This window comes from Nannospalax galili, unplaced genomic scaffold, assembly GCF_000622305.1.
Source record: "Nannospalax galili isolate Female #2095 unplaced genomic scaffold, S.galili_v1.0 scaffold285, whole genome shotgun sequence".
In the NCBI taxonomy this organism is placed as follows: Eukaryota; Metazoa; Chordata; class Mammalia; order Rodentia; family Spalacidae; genus Nannospalax; species Nannospalax galili.
Genome location: NW_008355157.1, coordinates 2499893 through 2526923, shown reverse-complemented (window position 1 = coordinate 2526923; position 27031 = coordinate 2499893). Strand labels below are relative to the sequence as shown.

Below are 27031 nucleotides of genomic sequence, written 5' to 3'. Positions count from 1 at the left end.
AGGGAACATAACTCAACATAAGTAAAGCTATATACAACAAACTCATAGCCAACATCATTCTAAATGGAGAAAAAACTGGAAGCATTCTATTAAAATTAGGACCCAGACAAGGATGTCCACTATCTCTACTACTTTTCAATATAGTGCTTGAAACTCTTGCAAGAGCAGTAAGACAAGAGAAGGAAATTAAAGGAGTACTAATTGGAAAAGAAGAGGCCAAATTAACCCTATTTGCAGATGATATAATATTATACATAGGAGATCTAAAAAATTCCACTAGAAAACTGTTAGACATGATGAATACTTTCAGTAAAGTGGCATGTTACAAAATCAACTTACAAAAAGTCTTTCTATATACCAATAACAAGTAATCAGAAAAAGCACTTGAGGAAATCCTCCCATTCTCAATAGCTTCAAAAAATTTTAGGAATAAACCTAACCAAAGACATTAAAGATTTCTACACTGAAGATTTCTAATCTCTAAAGAAGGGATAGAGGAAGACACTAGGAGATGGAAAGACCTACCATGCTCACGGATTGGTAGAATCAATACTGTGAAATGACCATCTTACCAAAAGCATTTTATAGATTCAATGAAATCCCAATAAAAATACCCACAAAATTCTTCACAGAGCTTGAAAAAAATCATCCTAAAATTCATACAGAATCACAAAAGACCCCAGATAGCCAAAGAAATTGAGTAAAAACAACAATGCTGGAGAGATTACATACCAGAGCTCAGATTATATTACAGAGCTATAGTCATAAAAACAGCATGGTACTGGCACAAAAATAGACACATAGCTCAATGGTGCATAATAGAAGATCCAAGCATGAGTACATGTAATTTCATCCACCTGATATTCAACAAAGGTGCTAAGAACACACAATGGAGGAAAGACAGCATCTTCAACAAATAGTGCTGGCAAAACTGGATCTCCACCTGCAGAAGAATGAAACTGGACCCTTATCTTTCACCCTGGACAAAAGTCAACTACAAATGGATCGAAGATCTCAATATAAAATCAGAAACTGCTAGAAATAAAAATAGGTAGCACCCTCCAAGATATAGGCGTAGGAAAGGACTTTCTAAATCAGACACCAGCTGCTCAGACACTAAAGTCAACAATAAATAAGTGGGACCTCATTAAATTAAAAAGCTTCTGTACAGCAAAAGAAATAACCAAGAAAGGGAAGAGGAAACCCACTGAGTTGGAGAAAATCTTTACCAGACATATATTGGACAGAGGATTAATATCCAGAATATACAAAGAACTCAAAAAACAAAGAAATAAGAAAATAAACAACCCAATAAAAAGATGGTCAATAGACATCAACAAAGAGTTCTCAAATGAAGAAATAAAAATGGCTAAGAAGCAACTTAAAAAGTGTTCAACATCTTTAGTAATTTGAAAAATGTAGGTAAAAACCATTTTAAGATTCCATCTTGCCCCAGTCAGACTGGCTAAGTTCAGAGAATGAAAGATCCCAAATGCTGGAGAGGATGAAGAGAAAGAGGAATGCTCGTTCACTGCTGGTGGGAATGCAAACGTGTATCCACTATGGAAAGCAGTGTGGAGAATTCTCAAAAAAGTATAAATGAATCTACCATAGGATCCAGTTATACTACCCCTTGACATATACCCAAAGGACTCATCATACTGTAGAGATACCTGTACATCCATGTTTGTTGTTGCTCTCTTCACAACAGCTAAGGAATGGAAAAAATCCAAATGTCCCTCAACTGACGAATGGTTAATGAAAATTTTGTACAACTGCACAATGGAGTTCTAGTCAACAGTAAGAAAAGCTGAAATTATGAAATTTGCAGGTAAATGAATGGAACTAGAGAGTGTCATACTAAGTGAAGTAACACAAGTGCAGAAAATCAAGCGAGGTATGTTCACCCTCATTTGCAGATTGCAGCATCAATCCCTTATATGTGAGCATATAAATTCTGATGTAACACCAGGAGCCAAGAAAAGGGAAAGGATACACTGAGGTAAAGGAAAAGAAAGAACCTGAAAGGGGGATAATAGGGAGCAGATGTTACCAGGGGGGAAGTGGGTAAAGTGGGAGTATTCAGCAGGAGGAGAGGAGGGAAGGTCATAAAAGGGGCCTTGGTGTAGGGGAGGGGGGATGTCAGGAGAGTGAGGATGATAGAAGGTGGGTGTTATTGGGGGAAGGGTGGGGATAATGGGGGCACTGTGACTAGGGATGGAGGAGGGAGGCCAGATGGGAGAAAAAGGAGTAGAGACGGATGAATCTTGAGGGGGCTAGGAAACATAGAGGGAAAAGTGATGCCCTTGAAACCCCATGAGAAATGTACATACAGTGTCTGAAAATTAATGCATGTGTATACCTGGGAGCTATTTGGCAAGGAACACAGTGCTAGACAGAAGAAACTTCCTTTTGGGTGGTTGGTGACGGTGGTCCAGGAGAATCCCAAAATAACACAGGCTATTTCCCAACCTCTTGATTATCTCCCAGAACTAGTAAGTAAGACCCTACTGTAGGTGACGGTGGTCCAGGAGAATCCCAAAATAACACAGGCTATTGCCCAACCTCTTGGTTATCTCCCAGAACTAGTAAGTAAGACCCTACTGTTGAAGACAGCACATCCTTAGGATAATGGATTTGAAACAATGGAGCAGGAACTGACTTGGAAGCCTTCTAACTGAAGTTTGGCTATCATAATGCTAGATGATGACAGGCAATCTGCCAATCAATGATCCAACCCAGTCCTAAAGCCTAATAACCATAATGATTGGCATGGCAAACTACCTCTACTGGTACAGTAGTGGCACTGTTATCTGTGTGTGTGTGTGTGTGTGTGTGTGTGTGCGCGCGCACATGTGCGCACACGCAATTAACAGCTATCTAATTGAATTTAAAGCCCTCTCAATGGGAGGGAACTCATGGGTGGCACTGTAAACTCAGCCAAATACACATGGCAGGAGAGAACAAAGATCCTAGAGAAAACCCTATTTCTTTCATATCTCTAGACAATGAAATTTCTTACTATATGCTAAATATCAATCCTTACACTGCCAGGCAAGCATACTGTATACCACTCATCAAAAAAAGCTTCTTTTTTGCAATAGATGGAGGCTACTGCAGAATTGCACATCTGGTCAGACACAGAGAGCATACATCTGAAAGATACCCAGTACTAGGTGACACATCTACAATTGAACCTCACGGAACATAGTGGAAGAAGAGAAAGCTAATGCATCCCTCAACTCTCACCAGTAAACCTTCCTTATACAACAGAGTGCAATGCACACAGAAAGTCACAACTGGCCAAGTTTTAAAGAATAAGAGACTGTAAGAGTGTAGGATAGGACTCCTATATGGAACCTCATCCACCCAAGGCTCAGGGACCAATGTAGAATAGGGGGTGGAAAGATTGTAAGAGCCAGAGCTGGTTTATGAACACAGGGAAGCAGAGGCTTCTGGGCCACTGAAAGCTTGCACATGTGAACTTGTGGCAATGGTGGCTTCGAGCACAGACCCATGTCAACTCAATTAAATAAGGGCCCAAAGCAGAGGAAAGAAATAGGTGGTGGGCAGCAGTAGACTGAGGACTATTGGAGACTGATTGCTGCTGGGTGAGGGAGAGTATGACTTACATACGATAACTAGATGGGCTACTAGACTCCAGTGGATAGATTTACACTGAAGGACATTTGGGTACACATGCCTGAACGAATAGGACTCAACATGTATGGTGGAATACACAAGGTCCATTGGGGAGATGGGAGAGGCATGGATGGAGGAGGGGGCTCTAAATTTGACTAAGTACTGTTGTATGAAATTACAAAAGCTCAATAAGTAAAAAACCAAAAACAAAAACCCAAAAAAGGTTATGCAATGAGGTAAACAGAATAGTATATTGATGTCTCAAAGAAGGCTCAGAATATGATATTTTTCATATCACATCTATAACTGATGCTTGAAAGGATGAAGCCATACACTGCTGAGACAAATACTGCCTGACAAGCCTTCAAACCTGGCATTTTGGTCACCAGATATGATAAATCAGCTAACTTTTAATACCTGAAGAGAACTCTAGATAATCTATTATCATCTGGCTTTATTTTTTAGCTTATATCAATGCCTGCATTGAGATATGTTGTGACACAAATATAGTTATTAATATAAGACTACTGATATTGTTGGCCAAATATATTTGTAAAGTGAGTCAAATCATCCTTCAGATGTAATATCAATGGAAGATGGCTGGCCTAATAAAGAACTGGAAGTTATTAAACTAATTTCTGTGTTATATAGTTCTGCACAATCTACCATAAAGTACAAAGAACAGTAGATCAAGGTGGGAAACTAAGAAATTACTATAAAAATATAAAAATGTACATAATATCTTTAGAGGGTAGATTAGCTAAATCTACTGGGTGCAGTGGTGCACGCCTGTAGTCCCAGCAAGTGCGGCAGAGGCAGGTGGATCTCTGTGAGCTCAAGGCCTGCCTGGTCTACACAGTGAGTTTCAGGCCAGCTGGGGCTACAGGGAGACCCTGTCTCAAAAAGACCAAAAAAAAAAATCTTTAAATCTAATCATATTTCATGCTACCACCTCTAAATCAGGCATATTCACACTATATTTGTGTTTGTCATATAAATGCAATAGTAAATATAACTCTCTGAGTAATGTTAATTGTTTGGTATAAAAAATCCTTAGTCAAAGAAAGGCCAGGAGGTATTGTATGGATTGAAGACGTAATGTTACACAGAAAGAGTCTAGCTCTTTCCTTCAGCCACTAGAAGGTGATCTCTAGGTCAGGAGATTGTCATGCCTCAGAGGAGTATTTTTGTTTGCCGGGGCTTTGGGCTACCAGGCAGTCTAACTGTGAATTATGATAGGGTTTTTGGCTACTTGGGTACCGCTTTGTCTCTGAAAGCTTGGAGAGACTAAATGTATCTGTCAAATCTCCGGAAAGGAATAAAGCACTAAGATTTGCCCATGTGGGCAGTATATGATGAGCTAGAATGAACAAACAAACAAAAAAACAAAATAAAACAAAACAAAACAACATCTCAAAGGCTCAACTTTCTCTGACTGGCCATGTTGCATGTGCACTGCCACAGTCAATGCCAGAACAGTAACATCCATGAGTTCATAGAGACAGTAGAATCTCTGCATTTTGTACTTGTCCTTGACTCAGTGTACATCTTCTTTTAGCCGATTTTAATTTGTAACCTTTCCCTATAATAAATTATAACTACATCAAGTGTCAGTGAGTTCTGTGATTCTAATTGCTGAATTTCAGGGTGATTTTGAGAAATCTCTTAAACTTGTGATTAATGTCAGAAGTCAGTAGTTTTGTGGTATGTTCAACTTTTTGGTTTGCTACTGTTACGTAAGTTAAAAGTTCTTTCATTAAACTATACTAATATCAAGGATGCTTACCTGAGATCCTTTCTTGCTCCCAGGTAGGTTAATTATGAGAGTTTTCCCTCTGATTCCACATACAGGCCTGAAAGGAAAGGAAAACTGGAATAAATAATAAATTGCAAATGAATGTCTGACTTAAATATATTAACCAAAGGCCAAGGTTTGGTTTACATAAGAACAAATGCTAGGAATAAAACTGTTATGGTAAGAGATTGCCAATTATACAAATTGGACATTCAGGCTGATGTTTTTATATTAATGGATAGTTAGTAGAGTGGACTAGAAAAATACACTGAACGTCATCAGAACAAGTTAGCTAATTTTAAGCACTCTGACCTTTTGTTTAGCCTTGGCTGTTACAAGCTGTGAAGTTTCAATGACACAGTGTAAAAAGATGGCTCATGTAGTAATACTGATGTTCAAATGTCCAAAATAAAAAGTATTCAAGGGTTGAAGAGGTCTAGATTGTGCTTTTACTTTCAACAAATGTAGAAACTAAAGTAAACTAAGGCTTTTCATATACTAATGGCTGTAGGGGTCCACTGATGATCATAAGCATTTTAAGCTAGGAAGGTCTTTGAGGAAACCCTTGTCAATTTCAAGCCCATATTTAAACCAGCTAATTAGATAAGCACTAGAAAACTTAGAAGTGGAAGGCCTGAAGTCTTTTTTTTTAACCTTTTATTAAATTTTTGATTTGATAATCTCAAGCATGTATGGAGTATATTCTGATTGCTACATGAATTAGAATCCTGCTTTTACTAACTGGCTGTGTTTTTATGTGGTAACATTACTTACTTTTTCTATTTTAAAAAAAGATTATGCTATTTAAAAACTTTTACAGAGAATAAGAGTCTTCAGAGTGTAGGTTGTTGGACAGGATATCCTATATTAAACTCCACCCATCCAGGGCTCAGTGACCATTGTGGAAGAGTGGATAGAAAGATTATAAAAGCCAAGGAAGAGATGCATGAGCATATGGAAATAAGAGTCGTAGAGGCCGCTGGGATCCTGCTCATATGAACCTACAGCAATGGTGTCAGCATGCACAAGACTCATGCAAACTCAAGTAGACAAAAACCCAGCACAGAGCTGTGGAAATGGGTAGCAGGCCCCAATCTTAGTGGAAGAATTATTGGCAGTCGATTACTGCTGGTTGAGGAAGAGTTGATCTTCTTGAGGGGAGAAACCCTAAACAGGATGACTAGACCTCAGTGGATAAATTTGTACTCAGGGACATCTGGGGACACTAACTTGACACAGTAGACCTTAACACAAATGACAGAATGTATGAATTCTAGTGGGGAGTGTATGGGAAGGTGCCAATGGGAGAGGGTATAAAGAGGGCTAAGATGTTCTGTATGAAATACACAAAAATTCAATAAAGAATTTACAAAAAAAACTTTTACAAGTTTTTAGTCATATAAGAGACTATTTTCCAAATGTTCTTATGACTGAATTGATTCTGTGACATTTTCATTTTCTAAAATAACCTATAACTATCATATATTTCATGATTTCTTTCTTCTTGTCCTACTTATAACCTGAAAAGGAAAAATTGACAACATTTGAAATGTTTACTGAATCATGCTTTGGCTGTCTTCACTCTAGAATTCATTATTTCATTAAATATTTTATTTTCACACCTTTAATTTTAGTGATATTTCTTCACATCTACTTTGTTCTGGCGGTCTAAATTGGATAAAGTATTTCTATTAGGGCCAAAATGTCACTGCATACCTATAAGTTTTTACCTTTTAAATGATGTGTGTGTGTGTGTGTGTGTGTGTGTGTGTTTATGTACATGGGTGGGGGGTATGTGTACATGAGTGTAGGACCCAGCAGAGGACGCTGGATTCCTTGGACCTAGAGCTAAAGTATGTTGTGAAATGTCTAATGTGGGTGCTAGGAACTGAATTTGGATTCTCTGGAGAAGCAGTATCCACTCTTAACAGCTGATTTACCTCTCTAGCCACAATATAAATTAATATATAAATATAAATATTTTATTTATTTATTTTTATTTTATATGTATGTCTTATTCCTGCATGTATGTAAGTACACCATGTGTGTGTAATATCTGGAGAGGTCAGAAAAGGGTGTCAGATCCCCTGGAACAGGAGTTTTGCCAGGGTGCTGGGAATCAAACCCAGGTCCTCTGCAAGAGAAGCCAGTACTCTTAATTGCTGAGCAATCTCTCAAGCCCCCTAATATAAATTTCTTAATATCTTCCTATTTGCTTAGGAATGTTTTCTGTCTTTTTCAACTAATATTCTACACTGCAGCCTTTTAAAATTCAATTTGATTATTAACTGATTATAAATAATAGCACAAGCAAATATAGTAGAATGCCAAAAATTTTAAGTGTTCCTGTTTCATCCAATAAATATGGCAATATACTACATAAGTATATAATTCTAAGAGCATTGTAGTCCCTCAAAGAATTTAGCATTACTTTCAGAAAGTTCATAAGTTATACATAAGAATTAGAAATATTCTCATAATAATTATTGCATGTTATGCTTTAAATAGTTCTTTGGAGCAGAGGAAAAAAAGCTTTCTGGGCGGGGGGACAGAGGAGATGGATCAGTGGTTAAAGCATTGGCTGCTTTTACATAGGACCAGGGTTCGGTTCCCAGCACCAAGGTGGCTAAACACTGTCCATAACTCCAGTTTCAGGGGATCCAACACCCTCTCCTCTCCTTTGTGGGCACTGCACAACATGGGTGCACTTAACATATATGCAGGCAATAAATAAATGAATAAATAAATAAATAAACAAATATTTTAGAAAAAACTTTCTGTAAGACATGGAAAAATAATCTGAGGTCTAGAAAGCTTGATTGACACACGCCTCTCAGATCTTTGTAAATGTAAAGGGCTCATTCCTATAAATAGTTTCCTTTTCTAAGTATAATACTCATTGATTTATCCTAATCAATGTTTTTCTATATATTTTAAATTTATTAAATACTATGGAATTTAGGTTTATTTTCCAATAAAGTTACACTCCTCGACCACAAAACAAATAAAAATGGAATTCATTCTTTTTATTACAACATTTGGTCATTAAACTCAGACCTAAAACAATATTTCATCTTTTTCTAAGTGGACACCCTAGTAACATGCTAATATAACTGTCAATTACAATATTTTGACTATTCTTTTTGTGTGCATATATATATATATGTAAAGTTTCACAATATAGCCAGAAGAGATTGTATATATTATTTCTCCTCATCTCTTTAGCTTTTTATTTTGTTAATAAATGAAATCAGTCACTTTTCATTCTTTGAATTCTCCGATCTCTTTGGAATTGAAACGTTCTGTTTTCTTCAACTTGGACTTCATTCTTGCTGTCTTATATCGAAGCAGCGGTGATTACCTCCAGAAGAACCTCAGGCAATAGAGCCTATTAATGTTCCCTTTTAGAGGAAGGAAGAGACTTATCAGGCACACAAGGATCCTCAGGAGGATCCTTCCTCTCTCCCTCTCTGAGATGTAAAGTTGCACTTTGGTGGTGTAGCTGTTCAGGGACTCCAACTGATTCAGCTTTCAAAAGCAGTCATCTATGTAGGGGTGAAGATTTAACTCAAATAAACTCACTAGCTCCCTAAACTGGACTTGGATATAAATTCTTTGGTCTGTCGGTATGTGATATGGAGTAAATAAGCATCTTTATGTTTCTCCACAGGAAGAGTGATGTTAACACTTTATAAGTTAATTTTGAGACTTTTTTTCATCTCTAGAACATACAGAGTCAATGGGGGGGGGCTCATTCTGTGTAACATTTTATATTTAGTAAAATATTTTTATAAGCACTATTACACTGAATAATTTTTAAAAGATAAAACCACCACAGTCTTAGCATACTCCAGTATTTATTAAACAACTAAAGATGTGTCCTGTTACGGGATAAATTATAACCCAAATCCTTAAGGAATTCATAAATGCAATAAAGAATGTTAAAGCGTATAAACAACACAAGACAGTAAGTTATGGAAGAAACTGAGGTAAAGTACCACGAGTTCAGAATAAAATAATTACATTTCTAGATGAGGGCATGATAAAAGCTTTATAGAAGAAATAGAAGTGAATGTCTTTATAAAGGAAAATACTTCAGTAGATACAACAGAAGGGGAAGAAAAATAGCAGCTTAGGTGTGTATGTGAGAAATACAAAAGCACACATAAAAAGAAGTACCAAATACATTTTGAGTACATTGTCTTTCACCTAATGAGCACATTTGTACTTATGGAAGATTAATATGAAATAAAAAGTACTATAGGAAAAAATGTTAGTTTGATAGATCAGCATTTTTCAATGTGTGGTCTCTAAACCAGCATTATATATGGCATTTGTGAACTTAGAAACTCAAAAATCTCTCACACTGATCCCACCCTCTTCTTCTCAGCTGGTGAGCTAGGAAAAGATTCCATGGGATGGGATCCCATAATGTGTATGTAAACAAGCTGCTAGATGATTTCAATGCTTGGAAAAGTGTGAGGACAGCTGTCATAAACTGTGCTTGGACTATTCTGATACTACTTATTCTCAGTGTAATCCTGCATTAATTACTGAACCTCTTTAATCAGATTTCAAAGCCACAGTTACCAAAAGAAGTAAACATAATCTTTGAAATATAATGCATCAAGTACCTAGGCACTCAACAAATACCCATATTATCTCAGAAAGTACACTGGGATCTGATAATGGAAGTCATATATTCACTATAAAGGACTAGACTGCATTCTTAAGGCATTGGGGGTCATTGATGTAGTCTTCTCAATATTACCAAGCAGCACCATTTCAAGAATTATACTGAGATGAATTGAAAATGGAAGTTATATGACATAAAGGAAAGAAATTCTAACAATAGAACATATTAAACAAAATTTATTGATTTTTGACCCACATTCTTTGATCTGCTACAATCAGTGTCTTGTTTTTTTTCTAGATATCCAACTTCCCTCTACTACTTTTTAACTTTCTTTTTTGACAGGGGTGCATTTATTAATGTTACAGCAATTATACTAAGATGACATGTAAATAATACCTAAGTTAGTTATTTCTTGTTTTTTGCCATGTACTTATGGACATTCTCCTCTCTCTCTTTGTCTCTCTCTGTATGTGTGTGTGTGTGTGTGTATGGGAGCACATGTATGTACACAGATCAGAGAACAACCTAGGGTGTCATTTCTCAGGCAACTTTCACCTTTTGTTTGAGAAAGGATCTCTCATTGTCCTGGAACTCAATAAGTAGGCTAAGCTAGCTGGCCAATAAGCTCCTGAGATCTACTGTCTCCACCCCCCATCTCACCATCCCTGGGACTGCAGGCTTTCACTACCACTTCTGGCTTGGTTATATGGGTTCCAGGGATCTGACCTTAAGGCCTCATGCTTTTAAGGCAAGTGCTTCACCTACTGAGTACTAGCCCTTTAATTGCATTTTCATATCATACTAGTAACAGCTCCATGAGGTAAGTTACTACTAGGATTTGTTTTATAGATAAAATATTTGCATTTATTTAACCAAAGTAAAAGTTAAGACACATGTGGGACTACTGAACCCCCTACCTGCACCCCCACTCTAAGGTCTTGTGCATGTAAGGTAAGTACGCTTATCATTAAGCTATATCCCAACTCATAGCTGAGATTTACTCTTCTAAACTACATTATGTCAATGAAACACTAGCAGGTATACTATTGGTCTGTGGGAAATCAACTCTTCTAGAGCGTGTGTGCGTGTGTGTGTGTTGTACGTAACTTGTGTGTTCACATGAGTATGGGTACATGTGTGCATATGTGTATACATGTGTGCAAGGGCATGTAGAGGCCAAACTTAATGGCTGGTCTCTTCCCCAACTGCTTTCCACTTTATTTATTGAGGGAAGGTCTCATACTTTGGTTTGAGGCAGGATCATACTTTGGTTTATTGGTGGTGTTCTAAAAGGAGAGGGTGAATAGATGCTTGGTTATGTCTCCCCAAGGAAAGAGCTTCCATAATTAGAACTGGAAATTATATATATAAAATCAATTGTTTTCCTTGATATTTGTATCAATTTATATCCCTACCAGCACTGTTACTGCCTGTTTTGACAATACTTAATGCCGTTAGTATTGGTCCCTTCCCCCCAAATGTCTGTTAGCTGAATAGACAGCATTTAAGAGATGAAGAAATTAGAATAAAATACTAACCTTAAAATTTAGTGGAATCTATTAGGGTATTCACTATAAAAGTTTTTAATTTGGTATGTTTTCAATTCTTCCAAATGAAAGTTTGTAGTAAAGCTGTGCATTTAATTTTAGACTTAAATTTAGGTATCTTATGCTTATTTATGTATTAGCTTATTCTTTTTCTTCTATAATTAGTATATTTCCATCAGTTGCTTAGGATGTACAACAGGCATTATCCAGAGGGTGGAGGTAGCTGGGTATGGTGCTGCACATCTCCAGCACTCAGAAAGCTGAGGCAGGAGGATCTCTAATTCTAAGCCAGCTTGGATTAAATGAACAGATCTTATTTCAACCCTCCCCAAACAAATAAACAAACAACCCCCCCCCCAAAAAAAACCCCAAAGCCCACAAAGGAGTTGGAGAGATGGCTCAGCAGTTAAGAGAACTGGTTGGTCTTACAGAGAGCCTGGGCTCAGTTCCAACCACCCACATGGTGGCTAACAACTGAAACTCCAGTTCCAGGAATTCCAACTCCCAAGGAATTTTTTTTTCTAATCTAAACAGAGTTGCTGTCCATAAAAGGGTGTTGAATTTTATCAAATGCCTTTCTGAATCAATTGAGATAATCATAAGATTTTTTTCTCAATCTATTAATATGGTGATTGATGTTAATAAATTATCCAATATGCATCTTTGTTTTAAATCAGTTTTGGTCCTTATATATAGCGGTGGTTTGAATGAGAATATCCCCCATAGACTCCAAGTATTTGGACATTTTGTCCCCAGTTGGTGGCACTGTTTTGGGAGGTTTTAGAAAATATGGTCTTCCTGGAGGAAGCACGCCACTGCAGACAGGCATAGAGAGTTCTTAAGCCTTGCCAGATTTCTAGTTGCTCTCAGCTTCCTGTGCTTGTTTCAAGATGTGATCTCCCTTTTCTGCTCTGGCCACATCTTGCCTCCTCACCATGATGGACTCTGATTCCTTTGGAACCATAAACTAAATAAACCCTTCCTTCTATAAGCTCCCTTGGTCACAGTGTTTTATCACAGCAACAGAAAAGTAACTAATATAGAAGTTGATACCAGAGAGTGAGTTGTTGACTATGAGGAGCCTGACCACGTAGGTTTTAATGTGAAAGAATTCTGGAAGTTTGGATTAGAAATGCAGTTGATTGCTGTAAGCAGAGTGTAATGGGTTGTTCTAGTAGGAGCATGGAAGAAAGTATGCTGAGTGCAAAGTAGGTCCAGAGGGAGATAAAGACTTAGGCAGCAACTGGGATATTTTGGAAGAGTCTGGCAGCTCTTTTCTGCCCACAGCCCAAGAGCTTGCCCAAGGATTAAGTTGAAAAGCAATGGACTAATTTCTTTGGTGGGGGAAATTTCAAAACAACCTAACACAGAAATGGTGACATGCCTATTAACGGTGAATATTACACAGATCTACAGTGAAAAAGACCAAATGGGGCAGAAAGAAATTTATTTGTTGAAGAAAAACTTAAGTTGAAGTAATTTTAGTCATAGTATATTCAACTTTCGAAGAACAAATTATTCCTATCTAAATAAACTATTCCTGACATTTGTAGAAAAGTATTTCCCAATTCATATTATGAGCCTAAAATAGTCTTACAAAAACTATGAAAAGACAGTAAAAAATACATGTATATGTATATTTTAGATAAGACATTTTCAGTCATGCAATAGAAAAATTAGATAGCAAATCAAAAAGGATTTCAACAAATCATGATCAATTAACAGGATCAAGCTGATATTTATAGAATACTCCAGACAGAATAATACACATTCTGATCCAAAACCTACTTTTAGAATAGCTTTAGATTTACAGAAAAACAGAAAATAGTACAAGGACTTCCTGAATACCTGCACCAAATTTCCCCTCTATTTAACATCTCACATTAGTATGCTATGTTTGTGGCAATAAACAAAGCTCATAGTATATTCAGATGTGCTTAGTCTTTACTTACTGATTTTTTTTCTGTTCCAGGATCCCTTTAGATTATAAAATAGCTTTTAACTGTCATCTCCTTGTTGCCTCTCTTGGCGTTTTCTCAGATTTTTCTTGTTTTTGGTATCTTGACAGGTTTGAGGAGTCTGGTCAGGTTATGTAGGAGGCTTTCTGATATTTTTTTCATGATAAAACAAGTGTTACGGGATTTTTTTTAGGGAAAGCTCAGAAATGCCATTTCCATTACATCATATGAAAGGTAGATGTTATTTCCATAATTTACATATGTTGACATTAGTCTTGATGATCTAGCTGAGGTATCTGTCAGTTACTCCCTAGGGTAAAGATATTCTACCAACCCTGTTTTCCATAGTCCCATACTTTTTAGAAGTGGTTGTGTACGACCCACACTTAAGGAGAGGTGAGTTCTGTCCTCTTCTCCTTGAAGGTGGAAAACCTACATAAATAATGTGGAGATCTTCATGGGAGATTTGTCTCTTCACTAATTATTTGACTTAAAAATATTTTATTTATTATTTTTCTTTTATGTGTATGCGTGTATTGCCTGCATGTGGGTAACTGCACCAATGTCGTACAATGCCCCCGGAGGACAGAAGAGGCTGTTGGATCCCCTGGAACTGGAGTTGTTAGCTGCCATGCTGTGATTTGAACGCGGGTCTTCTGCAAGAATAACCAGTGTTCTTAACTGCTGAGCCATCTCTCCAGTCGCCCCACTAATTATTTGATTCAAAAATGTATTTATATCACTTTGGGCTTATGGAGATTTAGCTTATACTTTAAGTAATAATACAGTATTACTTAAATTTTTATTTTTGACCTATCAGAGACATTCTATATATAGCTGACTCATATACTCTTGAAATTTACTGACAAATGTGTGATTTTGTTAACTATCAACTAAAGTGTGTCTATGTAGCTGTTTTCACCTTTCATTTAAAGACTCCATTTAATTTAAAGTTTTTTAAGTCAAGATTCTTCCTCTCTTCATACACTGGGTTCCTTTGTTATTTTTCAACGCATTGGATTCTCTTTTAGAATATGCATTCCTTTCTCAGACCTATTTTTTTTTTTTTTTTTGGTTTTTTTGAGATAGGGTCTCCCTGTAGCCCCAGTTGTCCTGGAACTCACTATGTAGACCAGGCTGGCCTTGAACTCACAGAGACTTGCCTGCCTCTGCCTCCCAAGTGCTGGGATTAAAGGCGTGTGCCACCACGCCCGGCTTCTCAGATCTATTAATGGTAATTTGTGTATATTAACATTCTCAGTGATGTAATGTTATGACTTTTGACAGATGTCTAATGCCACATTTTTACTTCAATCATACTGAGGCAGGACAGAAAGAAGGAAATTATAGCAACACGAGAAAGGAGAGGAGTCAGTCACTGCAGAAACTAACTTAAAATCTCTTGTCAGCTGAAAAGCAAGAACTAATCAACAATTATCATTTGTTATAAAAGGTGCTCATACTAAGTTAATATTCTTTTCATATACAGATATTTTATGTTAAAATAGCAATGAGCCATGCTTGACTGAATGTATGTGACTTTAGGTAGGTCTCCTTCTTTTCCCCAGATATTGCCTGAGAATCTGAAACAGAACTGTTTATAGTAAAGATATCCTACTATCTTGTGGGCTACACATCTACCTTTTTTATTTCATCCCTACCAGGTACCCCTCAGGAACCACCCAGTGATAAAAGACACTCGAAACCTCACCAAAATCTTATATATATGACTATTGTAGAAATAATCAGCTGTACCTCACCCTTGAGGAGCCAATACGTATAACTAGGTATGTCTTACTTTCTTCTGAACATTTCTTTTTCTCCTAAGCCTCATACTTAAGCTTAAATTAAATATTTATAATAAAATATCCAACTTGCTTCACAAACTAGCTAGTCCTGAAATTTTCAATGATGACATTATGAATCCTGATATAGACTGAGACTAGGTTCCTAAAAGCTCTTGGGAGAGCTACTCAGAGTGCTGAGGGGACAGTAGGGACCCATGCATCCTTTATTTGCACCCCCAAATGCTGACAATATCATATAAAATGAGTATCACTTCCCCAAAAGCCAACTGTGCTCTACCCATTCGTCTATTTCTCTCTTCCACTAAAATCCTAGCAACCACTGATCATTTTACTGTCCTTAAAATTTTACCATTTTCTGAATATCATAAAATTGGAATCATACAACATGTTATTCTCACAGACTGGCAGCTTTTACTTAGTAATATGCATTTAAGTATCTTACTGTTTTTTTGTGGTTTGACAGCTCATTGCTTTTTTTTTATTTCTGAGTAACTTTCTATTATATGACTACACTGTAGTTTGCTTATTTTTACCTTTTTAAGTATATTTTCAATGATTTCAGTTTTGGCATTATTAACAAAACCCTTATAAGCAATAATATGCAGTTTCTATAAAAGAAATGCTTTCACGTCAATAAGGGAAATACCTAGAGTTTCTTTGTATATTTTAGATAAGACATTTTTCAGATAAGCAATAGAAAAATTAGACAGTAAATCAAAAGGAATATAAAATTCAGCAAACATGACCAATTAACAGGATCAAGTTGATATTTATAGAACACGCCTCCAGACAGAATAATACAGATTCTGATCCAAACCTACAGAGCATTCACCAAGAAAGAAAATGCTTATGAAAGAATTGTGTGTTCTCTTATTACAATGGACTCAAATAAGAAATTAAAAACAGAAAAAAAGGAGGGAGGGCTGGAGAGATAGCTCAGTGGTTAAGAGCACTGGCTGCTCTTACAGAGGACCTGGGTTCAACTGCCAACACCCACATGACAGCTAACTTCAGTTCCAGGGGATCCGACATCCTCTTCTGACTTCTGTGGGCACTGCATGACATGGATGCACTTAACATACATGCAGGCAATACATTCATATACATAAAGTAATAAAAAAGGAATAAAATTTTAAAAAGAAATTAAAAACAGAGAAAATGGAAAAATTATGCACTTGGAAACAAAACCACAGATTTCTGAATAATCCATGGATCAAAGAATGAAACTCAAAGAAGGAAACTTGCTTTACAGGATAAAACCCTTAGGTAGTGCTGTTTTCTGAGACTTATCAGAACCAAGAACCTGTGGCTAGATAGGACACAGGCCCAGGGGAGAACCTACTACTATTATTATGCTAAATGGACATAGTTTTAAATCAACTACTAATGACTTACTGTGAAACCAAAAATTAGTGCATTTTTCAATCCTCAATAGGGAAGAACTTTTTGGCAGTAAATGGCAATTAACACAGAGACCCAGAATTGGTCACAGTTCAAAGAACAAGAGACTGTGAAATGCTCAGAAGTAAATGTGACACTGGGGCTGGAGAGATGGCTCAATGGTTAAGAGCACTGGCTGCTCTTGCAGAGGAGCCAGATTTGAACCCTAGCACCCACCTGGAGACTAAGAACTGACTATAACTCTAGTTCCAGAGGATCCAACACCCTCTTGTGTCCTCTACAGGCACTACACATGCAGGCAATATACTCATACACATAAAAATAAAATAAAATGTGCACCTACCGCATACCAAATCCTCTTGAGGACCAGGGATCTTTGTGGAAGAGGGGATAGAAAGATTGGAAGGGCCGGAGGTGTGGATGACTACAAGTGAACAGTGTTTTCCAGATACAACAGAGTGGTTGCACATATGAACTCAGTGGTTGTAACAGCATGCACAAAATCTGTGCAAGCTCAAGCCTGATAAAATTCCAGCATGGAAGAAAGAGGTGGGCAGGAAGCCGTAGCCCTAGGTGAGGAACATTAGGCAATTAACTAACTTTAGCTGTTGGGAGAGAGTGAGTCAGTTTTCTTAAAGGGTGTGGTTCCTGGTAGGTTGTCCATACCTCAGTAGATGGCCACGCTCCCTAGAGTACATGGGCAGAACAAATTGGACTAGATGGGTTAAAAAATAAAAGAGGATCAAAACTGTGTGGATAGGAAGGGGGGAGCATGGATATGGGAGGAGTTGGGGTGGGTGAGCATGACCAAAATGCTTTCTATGAACTTCTCAAAAGAACTAATAAAAATGAGGTTGGAGATATGGCTTAGTGGTTAAGAGCACTGGCTGCTCTTGAAGAGGACCCAGGTTCGATTCCCAGCACCCACACGGCAGCCAAAAATTGTCTGTAATTCCAGTTCCAGGGGATCTGGTGCCTTCTTCTGACCTATGGGATCACAACATAGGTGCACTTACAAACATACAGGCACTTACATACATGTACTCATACACATAAACTAAAAATAATAAAATATTAATAAAAAAGAACTAATAAAACTACTACTACTACTACTACTACTACTACTACTACTACTACTACTATTTAGACAAGGTCTCCCTGTAGCCCCAGCTGGCTTGGAATTCACTATGCAGGCCAGACTGGTCTCAGTCTCACAGAGATCCACCTGCCTCTGCCTCTGCTGGGAGGACAGGCATGCACCACCACACCCAGGATAATATAAAAGCAAAAACAAACAAACACACACAGCAGGGGGTGGGATATTAAAAAATGAACATTTAAAACAAACTATCGACTTATGGAGTGTACCAAAAGTAGTGCTTTTCATGGTTACACTAGAAAACTCTCAAAATGAAAAATATAAACTCCCAAATGAAGAATAAAAATGAATAGCAAAAGAAATCCAAACCAAGAAGAAACAATGAAATAGTAAGGATAAAAGAAAAATAAAAACCAATGGTTTTAAAAGAAAAATAGAGAAAAATCAATAAAATTAAAAGCTGAGTTCTTTAAAACCATCAAATTGAAATAGTTTAAAAGCAAGACTGAAAAGACAGAAATTATCAATATCAAGAGAGAACAAACCAGAGAAGTCAGCCCATTCTGTTCCCATCCATTCTCCTTGGGCCTTGGCCCTATCCTGCAGAGGTTGCCTTGAGAGAGCCTGACTAGCTGAGGCTCCTTGAAACTCCAAAAGAGGTCCTAACTAGCCTGCCTTGATTTGTCTGGTCATCCAATACAAAATCAAATGAAAGAAGCTGAAGCCCAGGTCAACTATTTATATCCAATCAGAAAGCAACCAAGCTACATCAATAATACAAACAGAACCAGACTTCAACTTAATAAAGGCAGGCTTGTGTTTCATACAAAAATCACACACAACAAAAGAAATCTACAGGCACAAACCACAATGAAAAAATACAAATAATATGAAAAACAAAAATATGTTCCCACCAAACCTCATCAGCCCTATAGAAGTGTTCTACAATGAGAACTACCTGGAGGAACCCCAGGACACAGAATTTAAAAGAAGAATAATAAACATGATCAAAGAATTAAAAAATTTAAAGAACATACAAACAGCTCAAAGAACTCAAAGAGGATAAGGGCAAACTTCTGACTGAAGCTCAAGAAAATACAAATATACAATGAATGAAATGACAAAGGCAAATCAGGATTTGAAGAATGATTTCACAAAAGAGAAAGAAATACTGAAGAAAATACAGGCTGAAATGAATTGAAAGCACAATAAACGAATTCGAAATGACAGGGAAAAACCTCACAAGTAGAATGAATGAAATAAAAAACAGAATATAAACACTGGACAAAGAAGCTGAAGAACTGGACTGCTCAAGTAAAGACTATGCAAAAAATTTAAAACACAGAAATGGAATCAGCAGGAAATGTGGAACACCATGAAAAGATCACATTTATGCATCATAGGCACATAGGAAGGAGAAGAATCCCAGACCAATGGCATTGACTATATCTTCAACAGCATTATAGAATTTCCCTAAATTAAAGAAAGACATACCCATACAGATACAAGAAGCACACAGAACACCAACTATACAGGACCAGAACAGAAACTCCCCACAGCATATCATAGTAAAAACAGTAAATGTACAGAATAAAGAGAGAATTCAGAAAGCTGTAAGAGAAACAAGTCACATAAAAAGGAAATCCCATCAGAATTATAGCTAATTTTCAATGTAAACTATGAAAGGCAGAAAAGCCTGGAGCAAAGCATTACAAGTTCTAAATGATCACAGATGCCAACACAGAATACTAAACCCAGGAAAACTGTCTATCATAGTTGAAGGGGAAAGAAAAAAATTCCAAGACACAAAGAGGCTGAAAGAATTCATGTCCACCAGCCCTACAGAGAATACTCAAATCAATACAAAGGACTGAAGGAAGGAATGACCATACCCAAGAAGCTACAGAAAGAAAACAAATGAAGGTAAAATTATGGAAACATAAAGTAGCAGCAAGAACAAAAACAGAAATTAAAATTATACTAACCAATACATATCTTTCAATAATAACTTTAAATGCTAATGGCCTCAACTCCCTGGTCAAAAGACATAGGTAGCTGAATGGACTAAGAAACAAAATCCATCTTCTTGTTGTCTGTAAGAAACTCATCTCACCTTCAAGATTAGGCACTACCTTAGGGTGAAAAAAATGGAAAAAAAGTTCAAAGCAAATGGCACAAAGAAACAAGCAGGCATTGCAATATCAGACAAGATACACTTCAAATTAAAATTGATCAGAAGAGATAAAAAGGTCATTTTGATCAAGGGAACAATGCCCAAGAAGACATTGCAATTATGAACCTATATGCACAAAACTCTGGTACACCAATTTCATAAAAACAGTACTACATGACTTTAAGACATAGATTAGCCACAACTCAGAAATAGCAGGTGACTTCAATATCCCACTATGTCCAACAGACGGGTCAACTGGACAAAGAATAAAAAGAGAGACACCTGAATTAAATGATATCAAACATCAAATGGTCCTAACAGACATCTACCAGATATTTCATCCAAGCACCAAATAATACACATTCTACTCAGCAGCTCATGAGAGTTTCTCTAAAACTGACCACATACTGGGGCATGAAATAAACCTCAAGAAATACAAAAAAATTGAAATAATTTTATGAATTTTATCAGACCACAATGCAATAAAGCTTAAAATCAATAGTAAAAGAACTACATGAAGTCAATGAGATTAAACAACACACTCCTGAATGATTAATGGGTCAAAGAAAGAAATAAAAGTATTAAGAAATTAATTAAGAAAGAAATAAAAGTATTCTTAGAATGAAACAAAAATGGTAACACAACACAACAAAAACTATGGGATACTTCAAAAGCAGTCCTTAGAGGGAGGTTTATAGCTCTAAGTGCCTACATTAAAAAATTAGAAAAAGGAACAGGAGAAATGGCTCAGCGGTTAAGAACACAGGCTGCTCTTGCAGGGGATCCAGGTTTGATTTCCAGCACCCACATAGAAGCTAGCAACCTTCTGTAACTCCAGTTCCAGGGGAATCCGATGCCCTCTTCTGACCTCCATAGGCACTGCACGACATGGGTGCACTTACATACATGCAGGCAATACACTCATGCACATAAAATAAAAATAAAATAGAAATTTTTTAAAAAATTAAAAAAAAAATCAGAAAGAGCACAAATAAATGACCTAATGGTACAACTCAAGACTCTGGAAAGTCAAGAACAAACCAAACTGAAACCCAGCAGACAAGAAGTAACAGAAATCAGAGCAGAACTTAATGAAATAGAAACAAAACAATACAAAGAATCAATGAATCTAAGAGCTGGTTCTTTGCAAAGATAAATAAAATAGACCCTTAGCCCAGTTAACCAAAAGAAAGAAAGCAAACCCAAACCAATAAAATCAGAGATGAAAGGGAAAACATTACAACAGACACCAAAAAGATTCAGAACATTATAAGGGAATTAGATTTTAAAAATCTATATTGAATTTGAAAACCTAAAAGAAATGAACCAATTTCTAAATTCATAGTAATCACCAAAGTGAAACCAAGAAGAGATCAACAGCTTAAACAGACCCATTACAAGTAAGGAAATTGAAACATTAATACAAAGCCTCCAGGCTAAAATGTCCAGGCCTAGATGACTGCACAGCAGAATTCTACAAGACCCTCAAAGAATATCTACAACCAATAGTACTTAGATTATTCAAAAAGATAGAAACAGAGGGAAAATTTCCAAACTCCTTCTATGATACCAGTATTACTCTAATACCCAAATCAGGCAAGGACACAACATAAAAAGGAAACTATGTCCATCTATAATAAACATACATGCAAAAATTCTCAACAACACACTCACAAACCGAATACAGACACATGTCAAAAAAAAAAAAAAAATCACCCGCCATGATCAAGTTGGCTTTATTCCAGAAATGCAGGAATGGTTCAATATACTTAAGTCAATAAATATAACAAATTATAGAAATGGGCTTAAAAACAAAAATCACATGATCATCTCAACAGACGCAGAAAAGGCCTTTAACACAATGTAACATCTATTCATGTAAAAAGTCCTAGAGGGAATTGGACTGGAGGGAACATACCTCAACATAATTAAAGCTACATACAACCCACCGCCAATATCATTCTAAATGTAGAAAAAATGAAAAATTCTCATTAAAATCAGGAACCAGGCAAGGTTGTCTGCTATCCCTACTTTTTTCTTAATACAAGGCTTGAAACTCTAGCTAGATCAATAAGACAAGAGAAAGAAATTAAAGGAGCACTAATTGGAAAAGAAGAAATCAAATTAATCTTATTTGCAGATGATATGATATTATACATAAGAGATTCCAAAAATTCTACAAGAAAACTTCTGGAAATGATCAACACTTTGAGCAAAGTGGCAGGCTACAAAATCAATGTACAAAAAAAAAAAAAAATCCAGGGATAAACCTAAATCAAGTCCTTACAGACCTATTTAATAAAAATTTAGATCTTTAAAGAAAGAATGTAAGGAAGGCACAAGGACATGGAAAGACTTCTCATGCTCACGGATTAGTAGAATTAATATTGTGCAAATGACCATCCTACCAAAAGCAATTTTAGATTCAATGTAATCCCAATTAAAATTAAATAGATCTTTTCTAATCTGACTGAATGCCTTTTTCCCTTCTTTCAGTTCTTTGCAGCTGTGAGGAGGGGGTGTCTCACTGCATGTAATTAGGGTTGCTTTCATGTAGATGGAGGGGTGCTTACTCCAGCACGAGCAATTTACCAATAGCTACTACAACTGAGGGAGTAAAGCTCTCCCTTTCTCAGCAACCATTAACTGCATATGTTCCTCACAGAGGGGTGGGAACTCCTGAACCCCTTTTCATCCATGATGGAACTATAACCTTTTACTGCATGCCAAAGCTTTGTATATTTTTAAAATTCATTTTAAAGTATTTTCTAATTTCCTTTACGATTTTCTAATCTCCCATATTTTGCATAATGTATGAATATCCTGTGGATGTTTGAGAACATGTATTTTGCTGTTTGATAGAATATTATACATATAGGCATTAGATCTAGCTGATTTATTGTGTTATTCAAATTCTGCATTCCTTAATTATCTTTGTCTTTCCATTATGAATTCTTGATTAGTCTTGTAGAAAAAAATCTTTCAATTTTGCTTCGTTCATTTACTTGGATGATTTATTAAGTGCAAACTGCTTTAAAAAAAACTTGTTTTATTTTTAATTTGTGTGTGTGTGTGTGTATACATGGTAGTACTGGTCCCTGTGAAGGCCAAAAGAGGGCCTTGGATCCCCTGGAGCTGGAGTTATAGGTTGTTATGAGCCCTCTAATGGGTGCTGCAATCCTAATTCAGGTCCTCTGAAAGTGCAACAAATTCTTTTAATCTCTGAGTCATCTTTCCAACTCCCTAAATTTTTAACTGTAATAGGATCATGCTATCTAGAAACTTCGAATAACACACACGCTTGTCTCTAGTAAACATTTTTTGGGTGTGTGTGAATGAGTATATGTGCATGTGTGTGCACATGTATGTGGAGGTCAGGGATGTTGACCTTCGGGGCAGTCTACCTTAGGTTTTTTTTTTTTCTTTTAATTATGTTTACTATGTATATGAGTGTTTTGTCTGCATGTATGTAAGTGCACCTGTACAGACAATGACCAGAGACATCAGAAGAGAGTGTTGGATCATCTGGAACTGGAGTTATGAATGGCTGTTAGCTGTCATCTGGGTGTTGAGAACCAAACCTGGGTCCTCTGCAAGAGCAGTCAGTCAGTGCTCTTAACTGCTGAGCCATGTCTCTAGTTTTTGAGACAGGATCTCTCACTGGCCTGAAGCTTGCTGTAAAACTAGGCTGGCTGGTCATCAATCCCAATGGATCCTCCAGCCTCCATTTTCACAGGTCACAAGCAGTTCTAAGGCTGGCTTTTTTAAAACATGGGTTTCTGAGGATCCAACTCAGGCCCTCGTGCTTGCACGGCAAGCACTTTACAGAGTTATCTTCCAAACACTTCTTATAAATATTTTTGAATAAAGATATTTATCCTTTTATTATTTAAAGGCTATTTCACCTAATTTTATTAGAGTCACCCCAGTCTTCTTTTGATTCCTATTTGAATGACATTTTCTTTGTTCTTTTAAAGTGATTTTTTTTTGAATTTTTTTGGGGGGGTTATTTATTTTACTACTTAAGTATTTTTAAATTGGATTTTTGAAAATTTCACACAATATGTTTTGGTCATATTTAGATACCCTCCTGTAACTGTACCCCCTTAATACATATATACATATATATATACATACATATATATATGGTTTCTATATTACTCTGTTCCCAGTCTTTTTCAGTTAGTGATGTCATAAATTACATTTCTATGTATCATATAGCCCAAATGTATTATTTTATATATATCCAAGAAGTTATACATAATTCCTATCTTTGTTCTTCATAGATAAGTTGCATTTTCAATTTTTTTTCAGATTTTTAAAAATTTTTATTTCTTTATTTTGTGTGTGTGTGTGTGTGTGTGTGTGTGTGTGTGTGTGTGTGTGGAAGGGGGGGTGGGTTCTAAATGACTGGATCTTCCTGCTCAGAATGGTTTGCAGTGAATCTCTAGCAATTTATCAGATACATTTTAAGATTTCCTATCCTGACAAGTTGGTTTTGTTTGTGAGTCTTTGTTCTAGTTACACATAACTCCCCATATTTGCCCATCTAGCTTTCCAACTGTCAGGGCAGGATGGACTTCTTCAGAAGTTCTTTTCAGGTGGAACTGTAAACTGGAAGTTCTAAATGTGTGTGTGTTTGTCTTTTTGTGTGTGTGCGGTTTTGTTTTGTTTTGTTTTTGGTCTTTTTGAGACAGGGTCTCCCTGTAGCCCCAGGTGTCCTGGAACTCACTATGTAGACCAGGCTAGCCTTGGACTCACCAAGATCCACCTGCCTCTGCCGCAAGTGTTGGGATGAAAGGCATGAGCCACCACGCTCGGCTCTGTGTGTGTGTGTTTTTAAAGTAATGAAATTTTATTTTTTTAACATTTTTAATTGAATTTTTGTGTATTTCATACAGAACAGCTCAAACAACCTCAATCATCCTTATACACCCCCTCCCCTGCACTGGAGCCCATATACTCGGTCATTCCTGTTAAGGCCCACTGGGTTGTCAGTGTCCCACAGCCAGTCCCCAGTGCACGTCCATCCACTAAGTCTAGTGAGCCTATCTAGAATCTCTTGTTTTGGGAAGATCAGCTCTGTTTCATCTAGCAGCAATCAGTTACCAACATTCCTTCAGATAAGATTGAGGTCTGCTGTTCATGTTCTCAGTTCCCTGCTGGGTTATTGTCTGCCTGAGTCTGCATGGGACTTGTGTATGCTGACATCATTGCCACAGAACCATATGAACAGGTTCCCAGATGTTTGTTGGACTCGGTTTCCATATGGTCATGCACCTCTTCTCTGGCTCTTACTATCTTTCCACCCCCTCTTCCAAGATGGTCCCTGAGCCTTGGGTGGGAGAAGTTTAATAAATAGATCCTGTCAAAGGACCAGCATTCAGCAGACTCTTGATCTCTACACTTTAGCTATTTATGACCTTTTGTGTTCCTGGCCCTCCACTGCATGAGGAAACTTCATTATTGAGAACTGAGAGATTCATTAGTGTCCTTTTCTTTATCCCTGTTCTATGAGCCTTAGGTGTAGAGGTTTCATTATAGATTTTTCACTTAGGACTGGGTAATTCATAGGCAATGTTGGTGTGTGACCAGTTGTGGCACTTGGTGATAGTCTCTGACTGGTGCAAAATGAGCTTCTTTGATGAGTAGTGACTGGGATATTTGTCCGTAAATATAAGGATACATATTTTACACATAGAAAGAAATCACATTAGTCTAACAATGTGACAGTCTTGGGGTTTTCTCTAAAACCTATAGCAACTCCAGCTATGTATATTAGGTTATGTTTACATCACCACATTTAAGTTTCCTCCCTTTGAGTAGGTGTTTAGTCAAATTGGGTAGCTGTTGATTGCCCCGAAGATAAGAGTGCCACTACTGCACCAATGATTTATGTTGTGCTGACCACTGATACAGTTATTTGGTCTTCAAGCTGGTGTTGGATCACCCATTGATGTTTTCCCTTGGCATTTTCATAGTGCTCTCCAAAGCTATGAGAGCTAGGTTTCAGGGGAAGTAGTTGCAGTTCAGTTGTAGTTCTATTGCTCCAAATCCTATGTCCAAAGTATGTTCTGTCCTCGGCAGTAGGGTCTTACCTTCAAGTTCTGGGAGATAAGACCTCCTAGAGGTTGATGAGGGCTGTGGCAATAGCCTGAGTAATTTGGGGAGTTGGGAGTCTCTTGGACCACCCTGGCCAACAACTCAAAGGAAGGTATCTCCTGTCTGGAACTGTTTCTTGTTATGTAGCTTTTAGCTATACACACAGACACAAGTGGAGATAATGTGTGTATATTTTGTCAGTAAGTTGTTGGACTGATATGGTTCTCTCTACTTTTTAAAAATAGCTAGGCATTGCGGGGTGTGATGGCGTACACCTTTAATCCCAGCACATAGGAGGCAGAGGCAGGCAGAGCTCTGTGATTTCAAGGCCAGCCTGGTCTACATAGTGAGTTCCAGGACAGCTGGGGCTACAGGGAAACTCTGTCTCAAAAAGACCCCCCCCCAAAAAAAACAAGGCATTATCCCCCCCCCCGACACTGTCTAACCCTTCTGCCATGGTTTTCCCATTTCAAGTGGCCCAATTTTCCCCGTTTTTCCCTTGATAATACTAGTCACCTATGGTCCCATCTCTCTTGAGCTCCTTCTTTCCCTTTATCCCCAAGTTTCCTTGTATAATCCTCCTTCTCCCCTCCCATTTAAATAATTCCATTTTTAAAAATTTATTTTAATTAAAAGAAGCATTTCATTACAACAGCATTAACCTATTCAATAACATTTTTCTGAGCTAGGGTACATCTCTTTCAAAATTGGCTGTACATTTCTAGGTTTACAGAGGAATTATTACGCTTGTACAATCTTTTACTCATTATAAACTCTATAAAACATAAAATTATGAAGTTCCAACGTTTAAGAAAGATCTCCACTGCGTTGTCAAAACACACAGTTTCATACAGAAAAATTCATTTCAGG

At 37.1% G+C, this 27031-nt stretch overlaps 1 protein-coding gene across 3 annotated transcripts in view; it reads right to left on the bottom strand.

Annotated features, from left to right (window-relative positions):
• The window catches only part of Gphn (gephyrin), a 578173-nt gene that overhangs the window by 281504 nt on the left and 269638 nt on the right, over nucleotides 1-27031 (bottom strand). For all 3 annotated transcript variants that reach the window (XM_008852141.3, XM_008852142.2, XM_008852140.2), the window contains exon 6: nucleotides 5429-5495. In XM_008852141.3, the coding sequence (XP_008850363.1) occupies nucleotides 5429-5495 (67 nt within the window). The remainder of the gene's footprint in view (nucleotides 1-5428; nucleotides 5496-27031) is intronic.